Below are 20,598 nucleotides of genomic sequence, written 5' to 3'. Positions count from 1 at the left end.
GATCACAAGTAGGCAAGAGGCAGGCAAAGACAGAGAGAGGGGGAAGCAGGCTCCCCGCTGAGCAGAGAGCCTGATGTGGGGCTCGATCCCAGGACCCTAGGATCATGACCTGAGCCGAAGGCAGAGGCTTAACCCACTGAGCCACCCAGGCGCCCCAAGATAAGGAGTAACTTTAAGTGAAAGAACTCAATGATGAAGAGAACTATACACTGTATGATTCCAACCATATAGATTTCTGGAAAAGGTGAAACTATGCAGACAGTATAAAAGATCAGTTATTTTCCAGGAGTTAGTAGGAACGCAGGGGTAAACAGGAAGAGAACAGAGGATTTTAAGGGCAGTGAAACTTTTTGTATGATACTATTATGGACATGTGTCATTATAAATTTTTCAGACCCCATGGAACAACACCAAGAGTGAGCCCTAATAAAAACTATGGACTTTGGATAATAATGGTGTATCAGTATAGGTTCATCAATTTTAACAAATCTATTGGTATGAAAAAACTGAACATGTGTGTGACGGGGGAAAAAAGTAATATATGGGAAGTCTCTGTATTTTCTGCTTAATTTTGCTATGAGCCTCTATTAAGGGGCACCTGGGAGGCTTAGTCAGTTAAGTGTCCGCCTGCCTTTGGCTCAAGTCACGATCCCAGAGTCCTAGAATCAGGCCCTGCGTTGGGCTCCCTGCTCCTTCTCTCCCTCCCCGGCCCCCACTTGTGCTCTCTCTCATGCTCTCTCAAATAAATAAATAAAATCTTTTTTTTTTTTTTTTAAGTCTATTACCACAGGGGAAGGGAGGGAAAACTGAATCAGAAGAAATCAGAGATGGAAACAAACCATGGACTCTGGGAACCAAACTGAGGGTTACAGTGGGAGATGGGAAACCAGGTGATGGGTATTAAGGAGGGCACGTGTGGTGATGAGCACTGGGTGTTACATGCAGCTAATGAATCACTGAACACTACATCAAAATCTAATGATGTACTATGGCTAACCGAACATAGTAATAAAAAATTGTTTTTATCAGCACACAAAAAATAAATAAATAAATAATAAGTCTATTAAAAATAAAACTTAATGAGACCATGGACAGAACTGGGAAATTATGATCCAAGATCAAGAAGAAAAAAGTCAATAGAAACAGGCCCAGTGAAGACCCACATGTTTGAATTAGCAGAAAAGAACTTGAAAATTTCTGTAATAAATGTTAAAGATTTTAAAGGAAAAGATGCACAAACCAGGGGCACCTGGGTAGCTCAGTCAGTTAAGTGTCTCCCTTTGGCTTAGGTCATGATCTCAGGGTCCTGCGATCAGGCCCTGCATTGGGAGCCTGCTTTTACCTCTCCATGCTGCTCCTCCTGCTTGTGCTCTGTCAAATAAATAAATAAAATCTTTAAAAAAAAAAAAAAAAAGAAGAAGAAGAAGAAGAAGATGAACGAACTATGTGGAAAGGATTTCCACAGAGAAACTGAAACTTCCAAAAATGTACATGCTGTAACAGAAAGATTAGAATTATTTTTATATATAAAAGAAAATAAATCTTATGTAAAATTTCAAAAAGAAACTGAAGAAAAACCACTGGTATAAGATGATCTATAATAACCTCTTACATATAAGAAAAGTAGTTAAATTACTTTTACTACTTTTCTAATTGAGGAATGAACCATGTCAACATCTAAATTCAGTCAGGTACATAATTCTATATGCAACATAGTTAATAAAGCTTTAACTGCTATTGAATTCAAATTTGGGCTGCTTTTACTTATTTCGAAGTACATTAATAATAGTCTTATTTTGCCTAACTTGTATCAAATATACACAATATATTTCATGTTCCCTCAAAAGATATTTATAGTATCAATTCCCAATCAATAAATATCAGAGTTGCCAAAGCCCAGAAAAATTTTCCGGTGTAGTATTATTTTTATACAAGATAAATGAGACTCAAACACTCTTGTTGTGCAGCTTCCAATCAAATCTACTCTTTAATTCAATGCATTTGTTGAGCCCCTACTGCACATTGGCAGGTGCTATTTAATGTGATTAACAGAGTATTAAGGACTCTTCTCTGACAAAGCTTCTACTCCAGTGGGAGAAATACCAAACAAATTTTCAGTGTGGAAAAGGGTCAAAAGAAGACACTAATACTGCTGGAGTAAAGAGAGAGGGAGCCACTTTGTATTGGGTGTTCAGGGAGGGCATCTCTGAGATTGTAAGACCTAAATGAAGAGAGCTGATGTAGAACATCTGAGAGAAGAAAAGTACAGGAAAAGGTAAAGTAAGTATAAACACACTAAGAATGGAATGTAGCTAGAGTAGTTCAGGAACAAAAGAAAAATATGTATGAATGCAATATAGCACGTAATGGTAAGAGTGTTAAGAGATGAAATTAGAGGAGCTGGAGTATATGAGGCCTTGATGCCACAGTAAATACCCTGGATTTTAGTCTGTGTGTGATGAGAATTTGCTGGAGAATTTTAAATAAAGGAAGGACATAATCTGATTAAAGTTTTTAAAAGATGGCTGAGACAAAGACCATAATGGAAGCTGGGAGACTAGTTAGGAGGCATTACTAGGCAGGAAATGATGACAGCTTGGTTTAGAGTAGAAGCAGTGGACATGATAGAAGTGGAAGGATTTGAAATCTATTCTGAAGGTGAGATTTACTAATGTTAAGTATAGGAGTATACTCTGAGTATACTTCTTTGAGTATATGGAGAGCAAAAGGAAAATTGAAGGATCATTCTGAAGTTTTCAGTCTGAGGAAGTAAGTTAAATGGTGGCACCACTTCCAGAATGGGGAAAAACAGAGGAAGAACAGATTAAAAGAAGTTTTTACTTGCCACTAGATACATTATAGGTTTTCCCTCCCCCAGAGTTTGTAAACTCTTTTTAAAAATGTAAAAGCTTGGGGTGTTTGGGTGGCTCAGTGAGTTAAAGCCTCTAAAGCCTCTGCCTTCGGCTCAGGTCACGATCCCAGGGCCCTGAGATCGAGCCCCGCATCGGGCTCTCTGCTCAGCAGGGAGCCTGCTTCCCTTCCTCTCTCTCTGCCTGCCTCTCTGCCTGCTTGTGATCTCTGTATGTCAAATAAATAAATAAAATCTTAAAAAAAAAATGTAAAAGCTTGTTGCATATAACATTCATTCTAAAGGCATCTTTCCTCCACTACGTGGCTCTCCATACCAAAGCAAAATTAATTTCTGACTAAGATCTGGAAGCGCTGCTCCCATCCTATATTTATTAATCACAATATTCTATGTCTTTAAGATACAACAAAGTAGAAAAATTAAAAATCAGGGTCAGGGAAAAGATAAAAACTTGAGAAATAAAATGTTTGGTAATTTTTTTTTTAATAATTTTTATGTAACAAATTCCTACCTGTTTCTAAAGACTATTTCTCAATTTTCAACACAGGGTATGATAGCCTTACCTTTAAGCAGAGAAACTCAATGAAACTCAGACCATTCTGTGACCTGGCTCTCAGTCCCTCCTTACTGATGTCAGAGTACAGTTCTAAAGACCAATGCAGCATTGCTTCAGATTCCTTTCCCATTTCCAAGATTTTAAAATCTCTATTCCTGGAGCACCTGGGTGGCTCAGTTGGTTAAGCGCCTACCTTTAGGTCAGGTCATGATGGAGCCAGGTGTCAGGCTCCCTGCTCAGTGAGTGAGGAACAGTGCTTTTTCTGAGATATTTATTAGTATCTTTTATTTTTTACTGAAGTATAGTTGATACATAGTGTTACACTACTTTCAGGTATACAACATAGTGATTCAGCAAGTCTATACAACAATTCCATGCCTTATGCAGGGCTCACAAGTATAGCTATCACTGGTCACCAAACACTATTACAATACCATTAATTATATTCCCTATGCTGTACCTTTCATCCCCATGGGGAGGAACAGCATTTTTACTTTGATGGTTTAGTACTACAATACTAGAAGAGCGCAGCTCTACAGCCAATCAGAAATCTGTCAAATCTTTCTTCAGTTTTTATCATCAATTTCCCCTTTTCTACCAATGCCATAGTAATCCAATACCACACACACCACTACATGTACTACCTTCTCCTTTTATGTCACTAAAATATTATTTCTCAGAATGCCTGGGCGGCTCAATCAATTAAGCATCGGACTCTTGGTTTCAGCTCAGGTCATGATCTCAGGGTCATGAGACTGAGCCCAGCCAAGCATGGGACTCCGAGATCAGCATAGAGCCTGCCTGAGATTCTCTACCCATCCCTCCCCCTCCCCTTTCGCCCCCTCCCTCTCTCTCTCTAAAATAAATCTTAAAAAAATTTTTTTTTTTAATTTTTAAATATTTTTCTCCCTACATTCCACCAAAATATCATTTTTAACATTATTTAAACTTAACTATATCATTCACAATGCTCAAATTTCAATATCTAAAAGAAAAGAAAGAAAAAAGCCCAAACTGGCATCAAAACCACAAAGTATCACAATCTGATCTGATGCATTTTTCTGGTATTATCTATAAAAATCTCTGATTCAACAAGAAAAAAAATTTACTCATTATTCCCCACAAAGATGTTAAGTTTTCTTATTAGCTATCAATAATAGATGACCTCCTAGTGTCTGTCCATTTAAAAAAAAAAAAATCAAATCTTAACTTTTCCTTACCCATGGAAACAAAACCTCTGATCACTGCTCTACCAAAGTAATTACCAATTCTAAATTGTAAAGCTAATTATAATTAAATTTAAATAATACTGACTTACTGCTTTAATAAAGCTCTTATTGTTAACTTTTCATTTCTTTCAGGCTTTGCTCCTAACCTTGAAAGCAAGGGCATATCATATACCCTGAAGTAGAGCCCTCCACAGAGCCTTTCATTCAGTCAGATGTTAATTAATTCAAAAGAGATTAGGAACAAGGAGGAAAAAAGGATTAAGTTAGAAATTTCTCTGCAAAGAACCCAAACATGATTCCTTGCTTACATTACTAAAAGTTCAAAATACAGCTGAATTGTGGATAGGCTCCAGGCTTGGCAACATTCCTCAGTGCTCTGGGGAAGTTTTTCCTGCTTTCTCTTCACACCTTTAGCAAATATATCTCCAGTTGATCAAGGAAACTGAAGTGTTTGTAGGTCTAAACCAAAGTCCAGGCTCCTCCTGAAGCATTAACAAGCTCCTTCCTAAAGTTAGTGAGTTCCTAATAAGTTAGATAAAATGCATTTCCTCAAATGCATCAATGAGGCAGATGGGGTACTATGAAGGAATAGAGAGCATCATCACTCTTTCCCCTACCCCTACCAAAGAGGGTAAGAAAAGAAAAAAAAAATTAGCCAGCCAAAAAAATGGCTCTGTGGGCATCAATTTCTACAGTGACTAAATACATTTATGATTTTAATCTTTAGAAAAGGTCTTCAGTCATTTTTAACTGTTACAGATTATTACCATGTCCAAGGGAAAATTTTTACCCTAAGGAAAAGCTATTTATTTTCTTTAAAATGTTTGATTAAAATTTAAAAAGTAAAACTCATTGGGATTTAATTTATTCTATTTTTAAATAGTTTTAAGTAGATCAAAACTTTATCTCCAGTCCCGGAACACTGTTCATTTAAAATTAATTAAAGCCAGAACATCAAATGACTTCTTTCCTATGTGTTTCTCTCCAGGAAACAGAAACAGACAAAACTCATATTTTAAAATTAGATATTTTCTCAAACACTGTAAAAGTGCTTAAACTTCAATTATATCAATTTTTAAAAAGAAAGGGGAAAAAAGTGCTTAGTGCAAAAACACAATACTGCTCATTAAATGCACAAGAATGCAAAGCACATACTAGGTGCCCAATAGATGTTTAATGTCCCAACCCCAAATCCAGAGCTCTGATCACAGCAGAACATCTTTAACATAATACATATATTTTTATCCTCTCTCCATACACTAAAAAAGAACGCTACAATGTTTTGGAGGAGTTTCTACTTTAGACTACATGTATATACCTACATTTGAAAACAGCAAAAGATATGAATATTGATCTTGATGTTAGCAAAGGATGGCCAACTGCTAAACTCAATTCCTTCTCTTGAGCTTATTTCAAAAACAATAAAATAACCCATAGCTCTGTCCCATCAAGGTCGGAGTGGGAGTGGTTAGAAGGAGGAGTAGGGCTGGGGCCGGAATCAATCTTTCCTAAATTGGTACACTGTTTTATAGCTTTGCAAGAGCCAGAATTTGTTTAGAAGGTGATGACTCCATCTCGTTCCATAAACCAGCTTCCATGGATACTGTGGAAGCACAGAGTACATATTTCCTTATTATTTTCTTTACTGTTACTCTGAGAAATTAAGAACTTCCCTTCAGATGAAGAATAAAGCCTTTTAAACCTAACACAAAAGTGATTACAAGAATCAAAAGATGTAAAATGAAAACTCATTTAAACTAACTTCTACTAGATTTATGTATAATAAATAAAATGTTTTTGCCCCAAGTATTCTATTAACTTAGCTATCTGATGGGATTATTTTTGGTTTCAAGTTGTAAGGATATTAATACAGTGAAACTGGAAAAGTATAAATTCCAAACAATAAATCAGTATCTAGCTATAAATATTTAATGCCCAAAACAGCTTATACTGCATTTAGTTAAGTGACAGAAGGGGGTGTGTGTGGAAAAGACAGATGTAAAAAGGAGTATAAAGGATCACCACAGTAGAGAACCAAAAAAAGAAAACCCTATCTATCTTGGGTAGAAGTAACTAGATAAATGAAACAATAAATATGAACTCTTCAACCAAAAATAAGGATACAAATTTAAGTGAAGCCAATAAAGATCTTTAAACAATCCAACATCTGTTGGATTGTGTAAAAGCCTATATGAAATGAATGGGTGATCTCAGTTCAGATATCCTGGAGGTCTTATTAATGTGAGTGTACAGTACTGAAGGTAACATGTATAGAATAAAAACAGATTCCATTTCAGATATGGGTAAACAGCAATTACATTAAATTACTATTTTCACAAGATATCTGAAATGGTTCAAAATTATTCAAAATTTTGCCATTTCCAGAAATAACTATTAAATAATACCCATTGTACCTCAAATGCACATATATTAATATATACTAAAACAAATTAACTTTGTGGGTTTTTTTTTTTTAAGTATACAGCAAATTCTGAGATTTTAACCTTCAAGAAATTTTTCTTTTTTAGTTTTTTTAGTTTCTCATGAAAAACTCTCATGATAGCAAAGAGAAGGTAAAGAAAAATTCCCAAACCATCTACCTGGTATAATAATATATCACTATCAGTTTTCAGAAAAAAAAGTTATACTAAGCTATTATAAATATTAAACAGGCTTATCAACAGCTAATAATTAAAGAAAAAATTTTAAATACTCAAGTTGAATAGCACTAACTGTTAGAAGAGATGAGGTACAATAACTGCTTTAAAGACATAACTTAAAAAAAAAATCCCAAAACATAAACCAGGCAGAATAAAGTTAGCTGATTTTATGTCTGGCTTTGTTTTAAAATAAGCCAGTACACATACAAGGGCTTTGTATATATGATCATGTACTAAAAACAGAAATTTTTCAATGTCTTAAGTTTTGCAATTCATCTCTTTTAAGATCCTGACCTAGCAAAATAAAATGCTAGAAGAGAAGAAAAAAAAAAAAAAAAAAAAAAAGATCCTGACCTAGCTATCTGACACTTCATTTTAGAAGTCATGAACTCCACTTACCACATATTTTACAGCACTTATAAACTGGTTGTGGAAGAGCAGATGCTGTGTTTCATCTTCTGGATTTGAAGCTGTGTAAAGCATGCCACAAACATTACAGGAAACTGCTCCAAATCTTTTTTGTCCTGCATCCTATTTATAAAAAACAAACAAAAAGGTTTTTTTCCCTCCCAAAGGAATAATTCCAGAACTTCAGCCTCTAAAGCTATAATGGGAACATAAAGTGAGAAGTATTTAATCTGTAATAAAAATTATTCAGTGTTGATTAAAAAAGAAAACATTAATCTGTGAAATCTAAGTAAAATTTTAAGAACTGTTTCCATTTTAATAATCTGATCACTTGCTTCACAGCATTTAATAATTGAAAATAACTGAGAAATATCTTTTAACACTACAATCTTTGTTCTAAAGTGGCAAACAGGAAACATTCTATAAGAACAAGGACACATTCTATATCTGCAATAATTACACTGTTAAAGCTTAGAGGAAATAGTTTTTCACAGACCTGTATTTTTTAATGTCTTAAAAGTATGTTCTTTTTAATGGTTTTGTTCTAGTTTGTAGATATTAAAGAGTATTTTGATGTCACCGGAAAACTCCTGAGAAAAGGTAGCATTCATTTTTTCTATTATCTTCGTATTAAATAAGTACAAAGTACCATCATCTATTCTCCGGTAATTCATACTTGTGCTGTAGAACAGTAACTGTTTACAAAATGTTTTCTATTCTTGTTCTTATTCAACAAGAAATTTTCAGCAGTGTGATCTAAGTCTAAGAATAATAAACTAATAAAGGTGCCTGGATGGTTAAAGCCGGTTAAGTGCCTGATTCTTGATTTTGGCTCATGTCATTATCTCAGGATCGTGAGACTAAACCCCACATTACACTCCATGCTGGGTGTACAGCCTGCTTAAGATTCTCTCCCTCCCTCTCCCTCTGCCCCTCCACTAGTGCATTCTCTTTTTCTCTAAATAAATAAATAAAAATAAACTTAAAAAAAAAGAAAAAGAACAAACTAGGGCGCGCAGGTGGCTCAGTCAAACGTGTCTGCCTTCGGTTCAGGTCACGATCCCAGGGTCCTGCGATCGAGCCCACATCGGGCTCCCCTTTTTCCTCTTCCTGTCCCCCTGCTTATGATCTTTGTCAAATAAATAAACTATTTTTTTTAAAAAGAATTAATTAATAATCCCTTTTTCTCATTCTATTCTAAAACTGTGCAATTTGAATTACTACAAAAAAAACAAGATCTAAGACAACAGCATCTCTAGTGTCTCAGAATTAGGATCAAGTAGCAAAGGGAAGTCAAGTGGTAAATAAAAGATTGTGTATAGAACTTAAGGGAAGTTCGGGGCGGCTGGGTGGCTCAGTGGGTTAAAGCCTCTGCCTTCGACTCGGATCCCAGTCCTGGGATGGAGCCCCACATCGGGCTATCTGCTCAGCAGGGCCTGCTTCCTCCTCTCTCTGCCTACTTGTGATCTTTGTCTGTCAAATAAATAATAAAATCTTTAAAAAAAAAAAAAAAAAGAACTTAAGGGAAGTTCATTCTAAAGGATTCAAACTATTCACAAATTGTTACATGAAATTCCAGGCAGCTAAAAATATTTTTTTGTAATTGTGGTATGACATACATAGTATTTACTATCTTAACAATTTTTAAGTGTACAGTTCAGTAGTATTAAGTATATTCAAACTGTTGTGCAACCAATCTTCAAAATTCTCTTCATTTTGCAAAATTGAAACTCTATACCCACTAAATAGGTTCCCAATCCATTTTCCTTCCCAGTTCCTAGAAACCACCATTTTACTTTGTCTCTGAATTTGACTACTACTAGGCACCTCACAGAACAGTATTTGTCTTTCTGTGACTGACTTATTTCACTTAGCATAATAATGTCCCTAAGGTTCAACCATGCTGTGACATGCCAGAGTTTCTTCTTTTTTAAGGCTGAATAATATTCCATTTTATGTGTACACCATATTTTGTTTATCCATTCATCCTTGATGGATACTTTGATTGCTTTCACCTTCTGGCTATTATGATTAATGAGCACCAGTGTACAAATATCTCTATAAGCAGGCAGTACTTATAGTAATGAATAAACATCTCTTCCTTGGTTTCTTAATTGGTACATGGGAAATAATAGTACCTACCTCATACTTTAAAAACTAAGGCTTAACTAAGTTAATATGAGTAGAATACATAAAACAATGTATTCAAAAAGTATTAGCTGCTATCATGATCATTAACATCACCATCAACTCTTGACAAGAACTAAATAGAAGTGCAATTCACAAATGTAATTTAAAATTTTCTAGTAGCCATGTTAAAGGATGCAAAAACAAACATGTGAATTTTAATATTTTATTCAACAAAACATATCCCAAATATTATAATTCCAACATATACTAAATAGAAAAAAGAACTTATTAGTGAAATACTTTACAATCCCTTTTCTGTATTAGTCTTTAAAATGTAGTAAATACATTTATACTTATAGTGTATCACAGTTCTGATGAGCCACATTTCAAATACTAAATGGCCACATGTGGCTACCATACTGGTCAGTGAAGCTCCAGATTCTACTATTCTTATCCTGTTTCACTATCTATATTAACAACAGAAATGTTATTAAATCTGATGAAACATTTTCCTGATTAAACTTTCTCAAAAATTTCCAGATAATTCTTAATAAGTAATTCCCCTATATTAGAGCTAGCATTAATAATCTATTCCCAAAAAATCCTACTGACAATGTTGACTGGAAATACAGTAAATTTTCCTATTATTTTGGGCCCCTTCATTTTTTTATAGTGTGCTCACTCATTCAATTAGATTTTTAATCAAACAAAATATCTCTCTCTTTTACAACTTGCCACCAAACTGCAGAGTGGTTAAGTTCTATTTCAAATTAACTATTGATTTATCTTCCAATGAAACAGTTTTAAAATTATAAAATTACACTAAAATACAGATATTTAAAATCATTTTATGCATTAAGCTCCCTGTTTTTTAATATTTAAACCAACTACTAAAACAAGGTACATCAAATGACATATTTAAGGAAGTAACAAATGATAAAATACACAAATGTAAAATAAAGTATCAATCAGTCCTGAATAAAACTAAAAGCATGGAGATTTTGAGTTTTTATTTGTGACAGGAGGGCCACACTACTGGGCGGTCAGAAGGGCATTTGTAATGATACCAAAATTATTTCCATAACGATTTATGGTGACAAAAAGGGCTCTTTGAAAAAAGGATGAACTTATTCTTTAACAATGTGCATAAGTAAGATGATTACTATAACCCTTTGCCAAAAAGGTCAAGTTGGATACTTACTATGATCAACTGTTTTTCATCAACTTTATCTGTTTCTTTTAGTTTCAAGTCCTTTGGAATTGTTATCTCCAAATGGGAATTACACTTAGTCCAAGAATGATTTGGTGGCATCTCCCTTAAAAAAAAAAACAAAAAACAACTTTTACTATACAACACTCACAGATTTCAACAGCAAGGGAGAAAAGAATAACCTTTTAAAAATCAAGGGGAGAAAACCCAAGAAAATTACCAATTTTCAACAAATAAAAAACTGCTGTACCTACTATAATTTGAATAAGTTTTAAGTTTTTTTGGGTAATTTTTAGCCATCTCAGTTACTACAGTTTGTCCTAAATACTGCTTTCAGTAATCTAGAAAGCAAAATAACGCAGATTTAATTTTATTCTGATATTAAAGAGAATGGAATGCTTTTAAAACATTTGAAACACTTTTACATGTTGATAATAAATAGTACTTCAAGCGGTTTGCAGAAAGGTGCATTCTCAAAACACGGCTGCTGGAAGTATAAAAAGACACACACTGGAGGAAAATATGGCAATGCAGGTTATATGCTATAGCTATAAACTTATCCTAGATATAGTAATGCAAATGAGCAAAGATGCTTGTGTTTACTGAAGAACGTTTTTTTGGACAGAAATTAACTAGAAACAACAAAAATGTCTATAAAGTGGAGAGCTGTTAAATAAACAATGGAATATTCACATAATAAAATCTAATAAGGACTTAATAGAATGAGGTAGTTAAGAAAAGATGCTACAGGGGCGCCTGGGTGGCTCAGTGGGTTAAAGCCTCTGCCTTCGGCTCAGGTCATGATCTCAGGGTCCTGGGATCGAGCCCCACATCGGGCTCTCTGCTCAGCGGGGAGCCTGCTTCCCCCTCTCTCTCTGCCTGCCTCTCTGCCTAGTTGCGATCTTTATCTGTCAAATACATAAAATCTTTTTTAAAAAATGCTATATCAGGGAAATACAAATCAAAACCACAATGAGATACCACCTCACACCAGTCAGAATGGCTAAAATTAACAAGTCAGGAAACGACAGATGCTGGCAAGGATGTGGAGAAAGGGGAACCTTCCTACACTGTTGGTGGGAATGCAAGCTGGTGCAGTCACTCTGGAAAACAGTATGGAGGTTCCTCAAAAAGTTGAAAATAGCAATTGCACTACTGCAATAAGTCAATCAGAGAAAAACAATTATCATATGATCTCCCTGATCTGAGGAAGTTGAGAGGCAACATGGGGGGTTTAGGGGGTGGGAAAAGAATAAATGAAACAAGATGGGATTGGGAGGGAGACAAACCATAAGAGACTCTTAATCTCACAAAACAAACAGGGTTGCCGGGGGGAGAGGGGTAGGGAGAGGACGGTGGGGTTATGGACATTGGGGAAGGTATGTGCTATGAAGTGTGTAAACCTGGGGATTCACAGACCTGTATCCCTGGGGCTAATAATACACCATATGTTAATAAAAAATAATAATAATAAATAAAATTTTAAAAATAATAAAGTAAAAAAAAAGAAAAGATGCTATAACACCATAAGTTAAAAAACAAAAACTGTAAAACATGTAGAGGCACAAAAAAAGGTAAAATAAAAACAGAACTTGTGACTATCACATTCTCTCTACAGGGAAAACTGAGGATTACTAGCACAAGTTTCTAGGGAAAAATACCCCAAACTTGAAAGGTATAAGTATAAAATCCTTAAGCTCTGTTAAAAACAAGACAACAGGGGCACCTGGGTGGCTCAGTGGGTTAAAGCCTCTGCCTGTGGCTCAGGTCATGATCCCAGAGTCCTGGGATCGAGCCCCGCATCAGGCTCTCTGCTCAGCAGGGAGCCTGCTTCCTCCTCTCTCTCTGCCTACTTGTGTCTGTCAAATAAATAAATAAAATCTTTAAAAACAACAACAACAAAAAAAACCAAGATGACAGGTCCAAAATGGAATTGCTTATGCTAAGCTCCATATTACCAAACTTGGACTTAGTTTTAGTCCTTTGAGAAATGGAACCTTAAACTAGTCAGTCAGGAATCACCTAATTAGCACTAGTTAGGTAATTTGCCTGAAAGACCTCTGTCATCTCTCCCAAAGGAAAGTAACTTTGCAATAATCAACCCACTTTTTTGCCAGTTATAACTTCCTTATGCCCACGCCTTTCTGCTTGGAGATCTTTTCTATCTTGGAGCTCCTTTCTATCTGTGAGACTGGATAATGCCCAAATCGAACTGACTTTTGTTCAAATAAACAAAAATTATAAAAGGCTCAGTTTATCTTTTAACAGTTCTCATATTTACTCTTATATTAAACTAATGTCTTACCTGTTATCACTGGTCTTAGATGTTTGGTTACTGAGTTCAGTATGCTGTTTGGGAGCTGAACCTGTAATTTAATTAAGAAAGTGAGTTACACATTAAGCTTTGTACTACCTCTCCATCTAACAGCTGAAAATCATTATAAAGAAAAAAGAGAACAATGCACTAAATGTTTTAATTTTAATAAAAACCATCTGATTATTAGAGTCCCTTTCTAGAAATCACTCTTCAGAAAAGGAAAAAAAGGCAAGGTTCTACAGAGCCACTAAGAGATCCAATGGTAGATTAACAGTGTGTTTCTAGATTCACCAATCACTAGCACTGAATAATAAAGCAAACTGTGTCAACACCTGTATCATTATACACACTCTAAATGGAAATTTCCTAATGGAAATGGGAACATAGCTTGTTTAAAAAAAATTGTAGTCCACAAGAAACAGTCAGTATTGGTGAGAATGTGGAGAAAAAGGAACCCTCCTGCAGCGTTGGTGGGAATGCAAATTGGTACACCTACTGTGGAAAACAGTACAGTGGTTCCTCAAAGAATTAAAAACAGAATTACCGTATGATCCAGTAATTTCACTACTGGGTATTTACCCAAAGAATACAAAAATACCAATTCAAAAAGATACATGCACCCCTATGTTTATTGCACCATTATTTTTAAAATAGCCAAATTGTGGAAGCAAACCAAGTGTCCATCAATAGATGAGTAGATAAAAAAGATATGGTATATATACATACATATAATGGAATACTACTCAGCCACAAAAATGAATGAAATCTTGTCAGCTGCAACATGGATGGATTCAGAGGTTGTAATGCTAAGTGAAATAAGTCAGTTAGAGAAAGATAAATACCATGTGATTACACTCATCTATAGGAGTTTAAGAAACAAAACAGGAAAAAAAAGAGACAAAGACTCTTAAATATAGAGAACAAATTGGGAGTTACCACAGGGGAGGTGGGTAGAGGGATGGGTGAAACAGGTGAAGGGGATTAAGAGTATACTTATAATGAAAACACTAAGTATAGAATCGTTGAATCACTATACTGCATACCTGAAACTAATACAAAACTATGTTAATTATACTGAAATTTTTAAATTGTAGCTTCTAAAGTTTTAATCACATTAATAAATAATGCAATAATTCATTTTTTCCAATGAGTAAGTAGTACATTTATCATATCATACTTCCCTTTCCTCCACTAAGAGAAAAGGTTAAGTAACATGCAATGAAAGACATTATCTGACCTCAACATAGTACTCCATGTATACCTTTCCTTTAAGCAGAGAGAAACAGGAATTAGGAATTCCTTTTCTGTATTACCTCAGGCTTCATCTGATATAGGTGAGCAAATCCCCATCCAACAGCTCAAATAATGTAGTGTCAAAAAATTTTTACAAGGTGACACACAAAAAAGTCTTTGTATGGCATAACTGCCCAAATTGCAGCCTTATTTATTTTTATTTTTTTAAGTAAGGCTCAACTGAGCCAGCCAGTGCCCCTGCAGCATTTAAAAATCCTTTCAAAGACAGAACCACTAATATGGAAAATTGAGTAATCAAGGGTTAAAGATAAGAATCTGAAGTGGAAAAACACAAATAGTCTTTGTACTTAAAAAATAAGCTCCTACCACTAACTTATGCAATTCATTAAGTAATACTTTTCCAGAAAGTAAGTCATAAGCAAGATAAAATATTTAAAATAAACAAAAGAACTTTTTGTAGTGAGTCAAAGAATCTTAAGTAATTTATTATTTTTTTATTTACAATTTATCAATATATGTAAACTGGTACTTTATTTTTATACTTCATTCCCCAAAAATGTTTTAGGAAAACATTTAAAACATAAACAATGGATTTTCTAAAGGAAAAGTTAAAGTTATCCAAGTTAGTTGATGTTTGGCTAATGTGCTTTGTTTTGGTTTTGGACCCAATCTTATTGATCACCCAGGCCATTTTATTTTTTAATACTTAAGTAATTTAAACAAGCTAAGAAAAGCAATTCTACCCCAAAGAATGGTAGTAAAGATAAAAACAAAAAACAAAAAAGAATGGTGATAATCACACATTTGAAAAACACACACAATAGCTCAGAAGGATTTAACTGGCCTATATGGTAATCAGTACTGCTTTCTAACATGGTGACAAAAATACTTCTGAACACTGAGAAACCCAAAAAATATTTCCAAAGTTTTACCTGGAAATTTATTCTCCCCCGTATCAATTTTTGCTTGGCTGAGCAGAGCTGAAACAGTAGAGGTATTTCCCACTGGATTGTTTTCAATCTTGGATTCCAAACACAGACTGAAATTCTAAATATACAAAATTCAAAACGTTAATGTTTCTCTCATATAAACCTTGGGGACTCATCCCAAGATACTTTCAGTGAATCTTAGCATACTAAAACTTAAGATAATACTTCACAGTTGGAGTAATTCACATTGATATACCTTAAAAGTATTTTGATCTCCCGACAGCTACTCTCTTAACATCAACTCCCATTTTTTCCCTTCATGCTACATTGAAAGCCTTGCAAATCCCAGAGATATATTCTATATCTGCCTGTTCAATATATCTAAATCTGCACTCTCCAATACAGTAGCCACACCTCATCTGACTACTGAGCGCTTAAAAGGTCATTAGTATGACTGCTTTGAGACTATGTTGTAAATATGAAACACACACCAGATTTTTAAGACTTAAAAAAAGTAAAATATCTCAATTTTTAAAATTGATTACATACTGAAATAATAGTATTTTTATATGATAGATTAAATAAAATATATTCATTTTACCAATGTATTATTCTTTTTAATGTGGCTACCAGAAAATTTTAAGTAGTATATGTGGTTCACTTTACATTTTTACTGGGTAGTGCTGATGTAGAACCTTTCCCCCATATCAACTCAACTCATTACTTAAATATTAACATTTTCCATGAAGTATTCTCCAAGTTTCCCTATGCCGTTTTCCCAATTTTGGAATAATTCTCCATCTATTTCATCTCTACCTCTTTCATGTCCTTATTACTATCAATTAGTTATTCGTTTTTGATTCATCTTCTGTAACTCTTTTTTTAAGATTTTTTTTTAAAGATAATTTATTTATTTATTTGACAGACAGAGATCACAAGTAGGCAGGGAGGCAGGCAGAGAGAGAGGGAGAAGCAGGCTCCTCAGGACCCTGGGATCATGACCTGAGCCAAAGGCAGAGGCTTTAACCCACTGAGCCACCCAGGTGTCCCATTTTTTTAAAAAGATTTATTTATTTGAGAGAGAGAGAGAAAGTGAGAGACAGCATGAGAGGGGAGAAGGTCAGAGGGATAAGCAGACTCCCCATGGAGCTGGGAGCCGGATGTGGGACTTGATCCTGGGACTCTGGGATCATGACCTGAGCTGAAGGCAGTGGCTTAATCAACTGAGCCAGCCAGGTGCCCATCTTCTGTAACTCTTAAGAGATAAGATCATATTACATTTGTCTTTGTATTCCCAAGATTCCCTAAATCAGAACACTGTCAAAGCTGATACTCAGTAAACTACCAAAAAGAAAAAACAAAAATAAAACTCCACACTCTATTAACATTGGCTGTATCTGTATTGTGATTATTACATTCAACATGTAACATTTTTGAATATTTTTGAAAAAGTGAATGATTTTTGTCGTTGAAAAAGCAGAAAAAATAAAAATAACAATGACAAATTAACAATCTCCATTAAATAGGATGCAATTTAGTAAATTACTGGCTTAAAAAATAAATCATAATATAACTGGGCTTTAAAATTCATAAAGTTCAAATAATTTTTTTAAAGATTTCTTTATTTTAGAGAAAAAGAGCATGGGAGAGCAGGAGAGACCAAGAGAGAGGGCTAAGAGGGAGAGAGAGAATCTCAAGCAAACTCCCCACTGAGCAAGGACCCTGACAAGGCACTCAATCCCAGAACGCTGAGATCATGACCTGTGCTAAAATCAAGAGTCAGTCCGATGTTTCACCGACTTAGCCACCTAGATGCCCCATGTTCAAATACTTTAAATTCAGTCCAAGGAATTAAAAGAAGGCCTATCAAATGCTTAGCCTTATCAACCATCATTTCTCAGTACTGCTAAAATTGACATAAAAATCACAGGCAGCCATAGAAAAAGATTTTGTATGATGTAAGATTTGTTTTTATATTCTCCTTTCTCCCCTAGTATAACCCCGTGAGACATTGAAGCCAGTCAATTTCAGTTTAAATCCTAGCTATACCACTTAAAAGTCACTCAGGTAAGGTACTTAAATTTCTAAGCCTCACTCTCCTCATCTATAATATGTAGGTAATAAGAGAAACTACAGTGTAGATTGTGGTGACAACTGTGTGAAGCTCTCCTTTGACTAACAAAGAGGCAGTGTTCACCAAAGGCTATTATGTTCTTAACCTAAAGCTATTATGATGGTTAAACTAAACTACCTCAATTCTTAGTGCTCATGGCAAGAAGAGAAATCTCTTAAGTGACTGCTATAATGGAAATTCCTTAAAGGTAGGAAACGCTTCCTCTTCTGTAGCCCTAGCAGAATTTCTTGGACACAGCAGACACAACTACATCTTCAACTGAATGGTTACCCAATTCCCTGATCACTCTGTAAAAGTAATCATATCACTGGTATTGGTGAAAACAGAAACAACCTGAAAGGGCTTTAGAAGAGGAAAACATAAACTGTGGTATACTCATTTACAGCTATTAAAATACCCATGTATTGGTAAGTATCAAATGCTGACTTCACAAAACAAGTTGCCAAAAAAACCCACATACACACAATTTTAGCATTTAACATTTAAACATTTTAAACACTGTAACCTTAAAAATACACAGAAAACATTTAAAACACAAACACTGCTAAGTATTCTTTATGGATATACATACACAGTGAATTAATAAAAATAGAAAATGAGAAGATCCCCACCAACTTCACAAACACATTTAACTCTGGGAAGAGAGCTGAATGGAAAGAAGAGGGAGAATAATGGCTTTTTCCTGTACCTGTAACGTACTTTCCTTATTTTAAAAAACCAGAATTCAATAAAATGTTAGTTTTTGTCAAATTTGGATGGTAGACACAAGTATAATGTTAGTGTCTATAGTATTCTGAATATTTTAAATATTCAAGAATTTACAAATGTAAATAAAATTTTTAACACAAGTTTCATAGGATGGTTTCTCACAATGCACCTCAAGAGAAAGAGTATAATCCAAAGTACATTCCAGTAAAAGCATTATTATAGGTAAAAATAATGGGATCTAAGTAAGAATCTCTATTCTAGTAGTTTACTCCAAAGGATTACATTTTCTTATTCTTCAATGTAATTCTCCACAAACTGAGGTTTTTTTATTATTTTAGTGGACATGAAATGTTGTATTAATTGCAGCTGTATAACAGTGATTCAGCACCTCTCTATACATTATCCTATGCTCACAAGTGTAGCGACCATCTGTCATCATACAACACTACTACAATATCACTATCTTCCCTATGCTGTACCTTTTATCCCCATGACTTACTTCACAAACAGTTTTGACATTTATGTAGCAAAGGAGTAGAAGATAAACTCCGCAGCTACAACTGGAATATAGATATCAATTTGCTGACAAAACATACTCTGAATAGAAAGCCACCCCATCTCTGATGGAAGCCACACTTGTTACTCACACTACCACTCACTACTTATTTCTAATTACTATCACTATTTGAATAATTATCTTCTAATTGATGCTTTCATTCCCATTTGTTCAGAAGATAAAATCTAAGAGTACCATATGGTATCTGTTCCCTTCAATTTGATTTGTACTCCACACGAACAGACAATGATCTATTTTCATGGCTTCTGGCATAAAGTCCAGACTCTTCAGTCATTCGAAGTCGCTTCTAGAACAAAATATCTCTAAAGAGAACTTTAAATCATTCCCAAAACTTTGGAATGACTTGACTTTTTTCTCTGCTCACAGTGATTTTTTTCTCAAATGATCTAATGTTCAAAGTACGTAACTGTAGGAAAAAATGCTGGGCTGAGAATCAGAATACCTGAAAATTCAATCCTATTTGTCCCCTCAAACATGTGATCTAAATTGCATTCCTCTACTGTGCTCAGTTTTCTCATTACCAAATTAAACAACTAAAACAAATTAGTTGAGTTTTTCAAATCTATATTATAGAGCTCCATGGTTCTATGCATAAAAAAATTTCTGCTTATTGGTTTATATATTGGGATTTTACCTATGATTCAATTTGAAAAAAAAATTGGCTCAGATGCCTTTAGTTTCAAACTACTTCCTCAGATAATCATTAAAGTTTCTTCTAGCTATTAGATTCCCTTCCTTTTTTTTTAAAGATTCTGTTATTCAATTTATTTTCCCATTTTAAAAAATTCTTCACCACTAATCTTAAATTGAAGTCTGAATTATTTATATCTTTTATTTGTCCAACTGTTCAAAATGATCACAAAAGTCAAACTTAAAAGGCACCCCTACTACTAGAAATGTTTAATTTTTTCAATCTTTATCAGGTGGAAAAAAGGGGCTGATCTGTGCCAGCTAAAATTAATTTTTAACAGTTTGGTCAGAATAAGGCCGAAGTTTAATTTCTATATTTTAGTCACTATGAAACATAGTTTCTGTGGTTACAATTAAAAAGAAAAAGCAAATCAGTGTGTTGAAGAAAAGTTAGGGGGTAAGCAAATGGGCAAAATTAATAAAGGGGCATGAGAAACACAGGTTTCCAGTCATGGAATAAATAAATCATGGGAATAAAAGGTAGAGCATAGGGAATATATGCTCTATATGATATTATAATATCATAGCATTGTATGGTAACAGGTGGTAGCCACACTTGTGGTGAGCAAAGCATAACATACAGAGATGTTAAATCATACGTTCTACACCAGAAACTAACATAATGCTGTGGGTCAACTATGCTCAAAAAAATTTTTAAGAAGAAGAAAAGTTAGAATTCAACAGGATTATGCTTCATATAAAATAAAAATGAAAGGTGAAAATAAGGAAGCAATGAGAAGCATTTTATGTAAATGTCAGACATCTAAAGCTACCACTAAGTTCTATCACTCACTACATGTCTGAGTTAATAAAACACTATTAACAACTAAACAGGATACCTTAACAAATGATTCATCTTTTATGACTTGATTCTTAAGCTAAAATATGCTAAAATTTAACAGACAGTACTCAAGTACCTCTACTGCA

At 34.4% G+C, this 20,598-nt stretch overlaps 1 protein-coding gene across 1 annotated transcript in view; it reads right to left on the bottom strand.

Moving 5' to 3' along the window:
* The window catches only part of ESCO1 (establishment of sister chromatid cohesion N-acetyltransferase 1), a 79,628-nt gene that overhangs the window by 23,915 nt on the left and 35,115 nt on the right, over window positions 1-20,598 (bottom strand). Inside the window, exons 7-10 of the mRNA XM_080821094.1 lie at window positions 15,566-15,680; window positions 13,368-13,428; window positions 11,054-11,168; window positions 7,714-7,845 (exon numbers count right to left, since the gene is read on the bottom strand). Of these exons, the coding sequence (XP_080677220.1) occupies window positions 7,714-7,845; window positions 11,054-11,168; window positions 13,368-13,428; window positions 15,566-15,680 (423 nt within the window). The remainder of the gene's footprint in view (window positions 1-7,713; window positions 7,846-11,053; window positions 11,169-13,367; window positions 13,429-15,565; window positions 15,681-20,598) is intronic.

The sequence above is a fragment of the Martes martes genome (assembly GCF_963455335.1).
Source record: "Martes martes genome assembly, chromosome: 13".
Classification (NCBI taxonomy): domain Eukaryota; kingdom Metazoa; phylum Chordata; class Mammalia; order Carnivora; family Mustelidae; genus Martes; species Martes martes.
The sequence above is the reverse complement of the archived record's forward strand: the minus strand, read 5'-3'. Positions and strand labels throughout refer to the sequence as shown.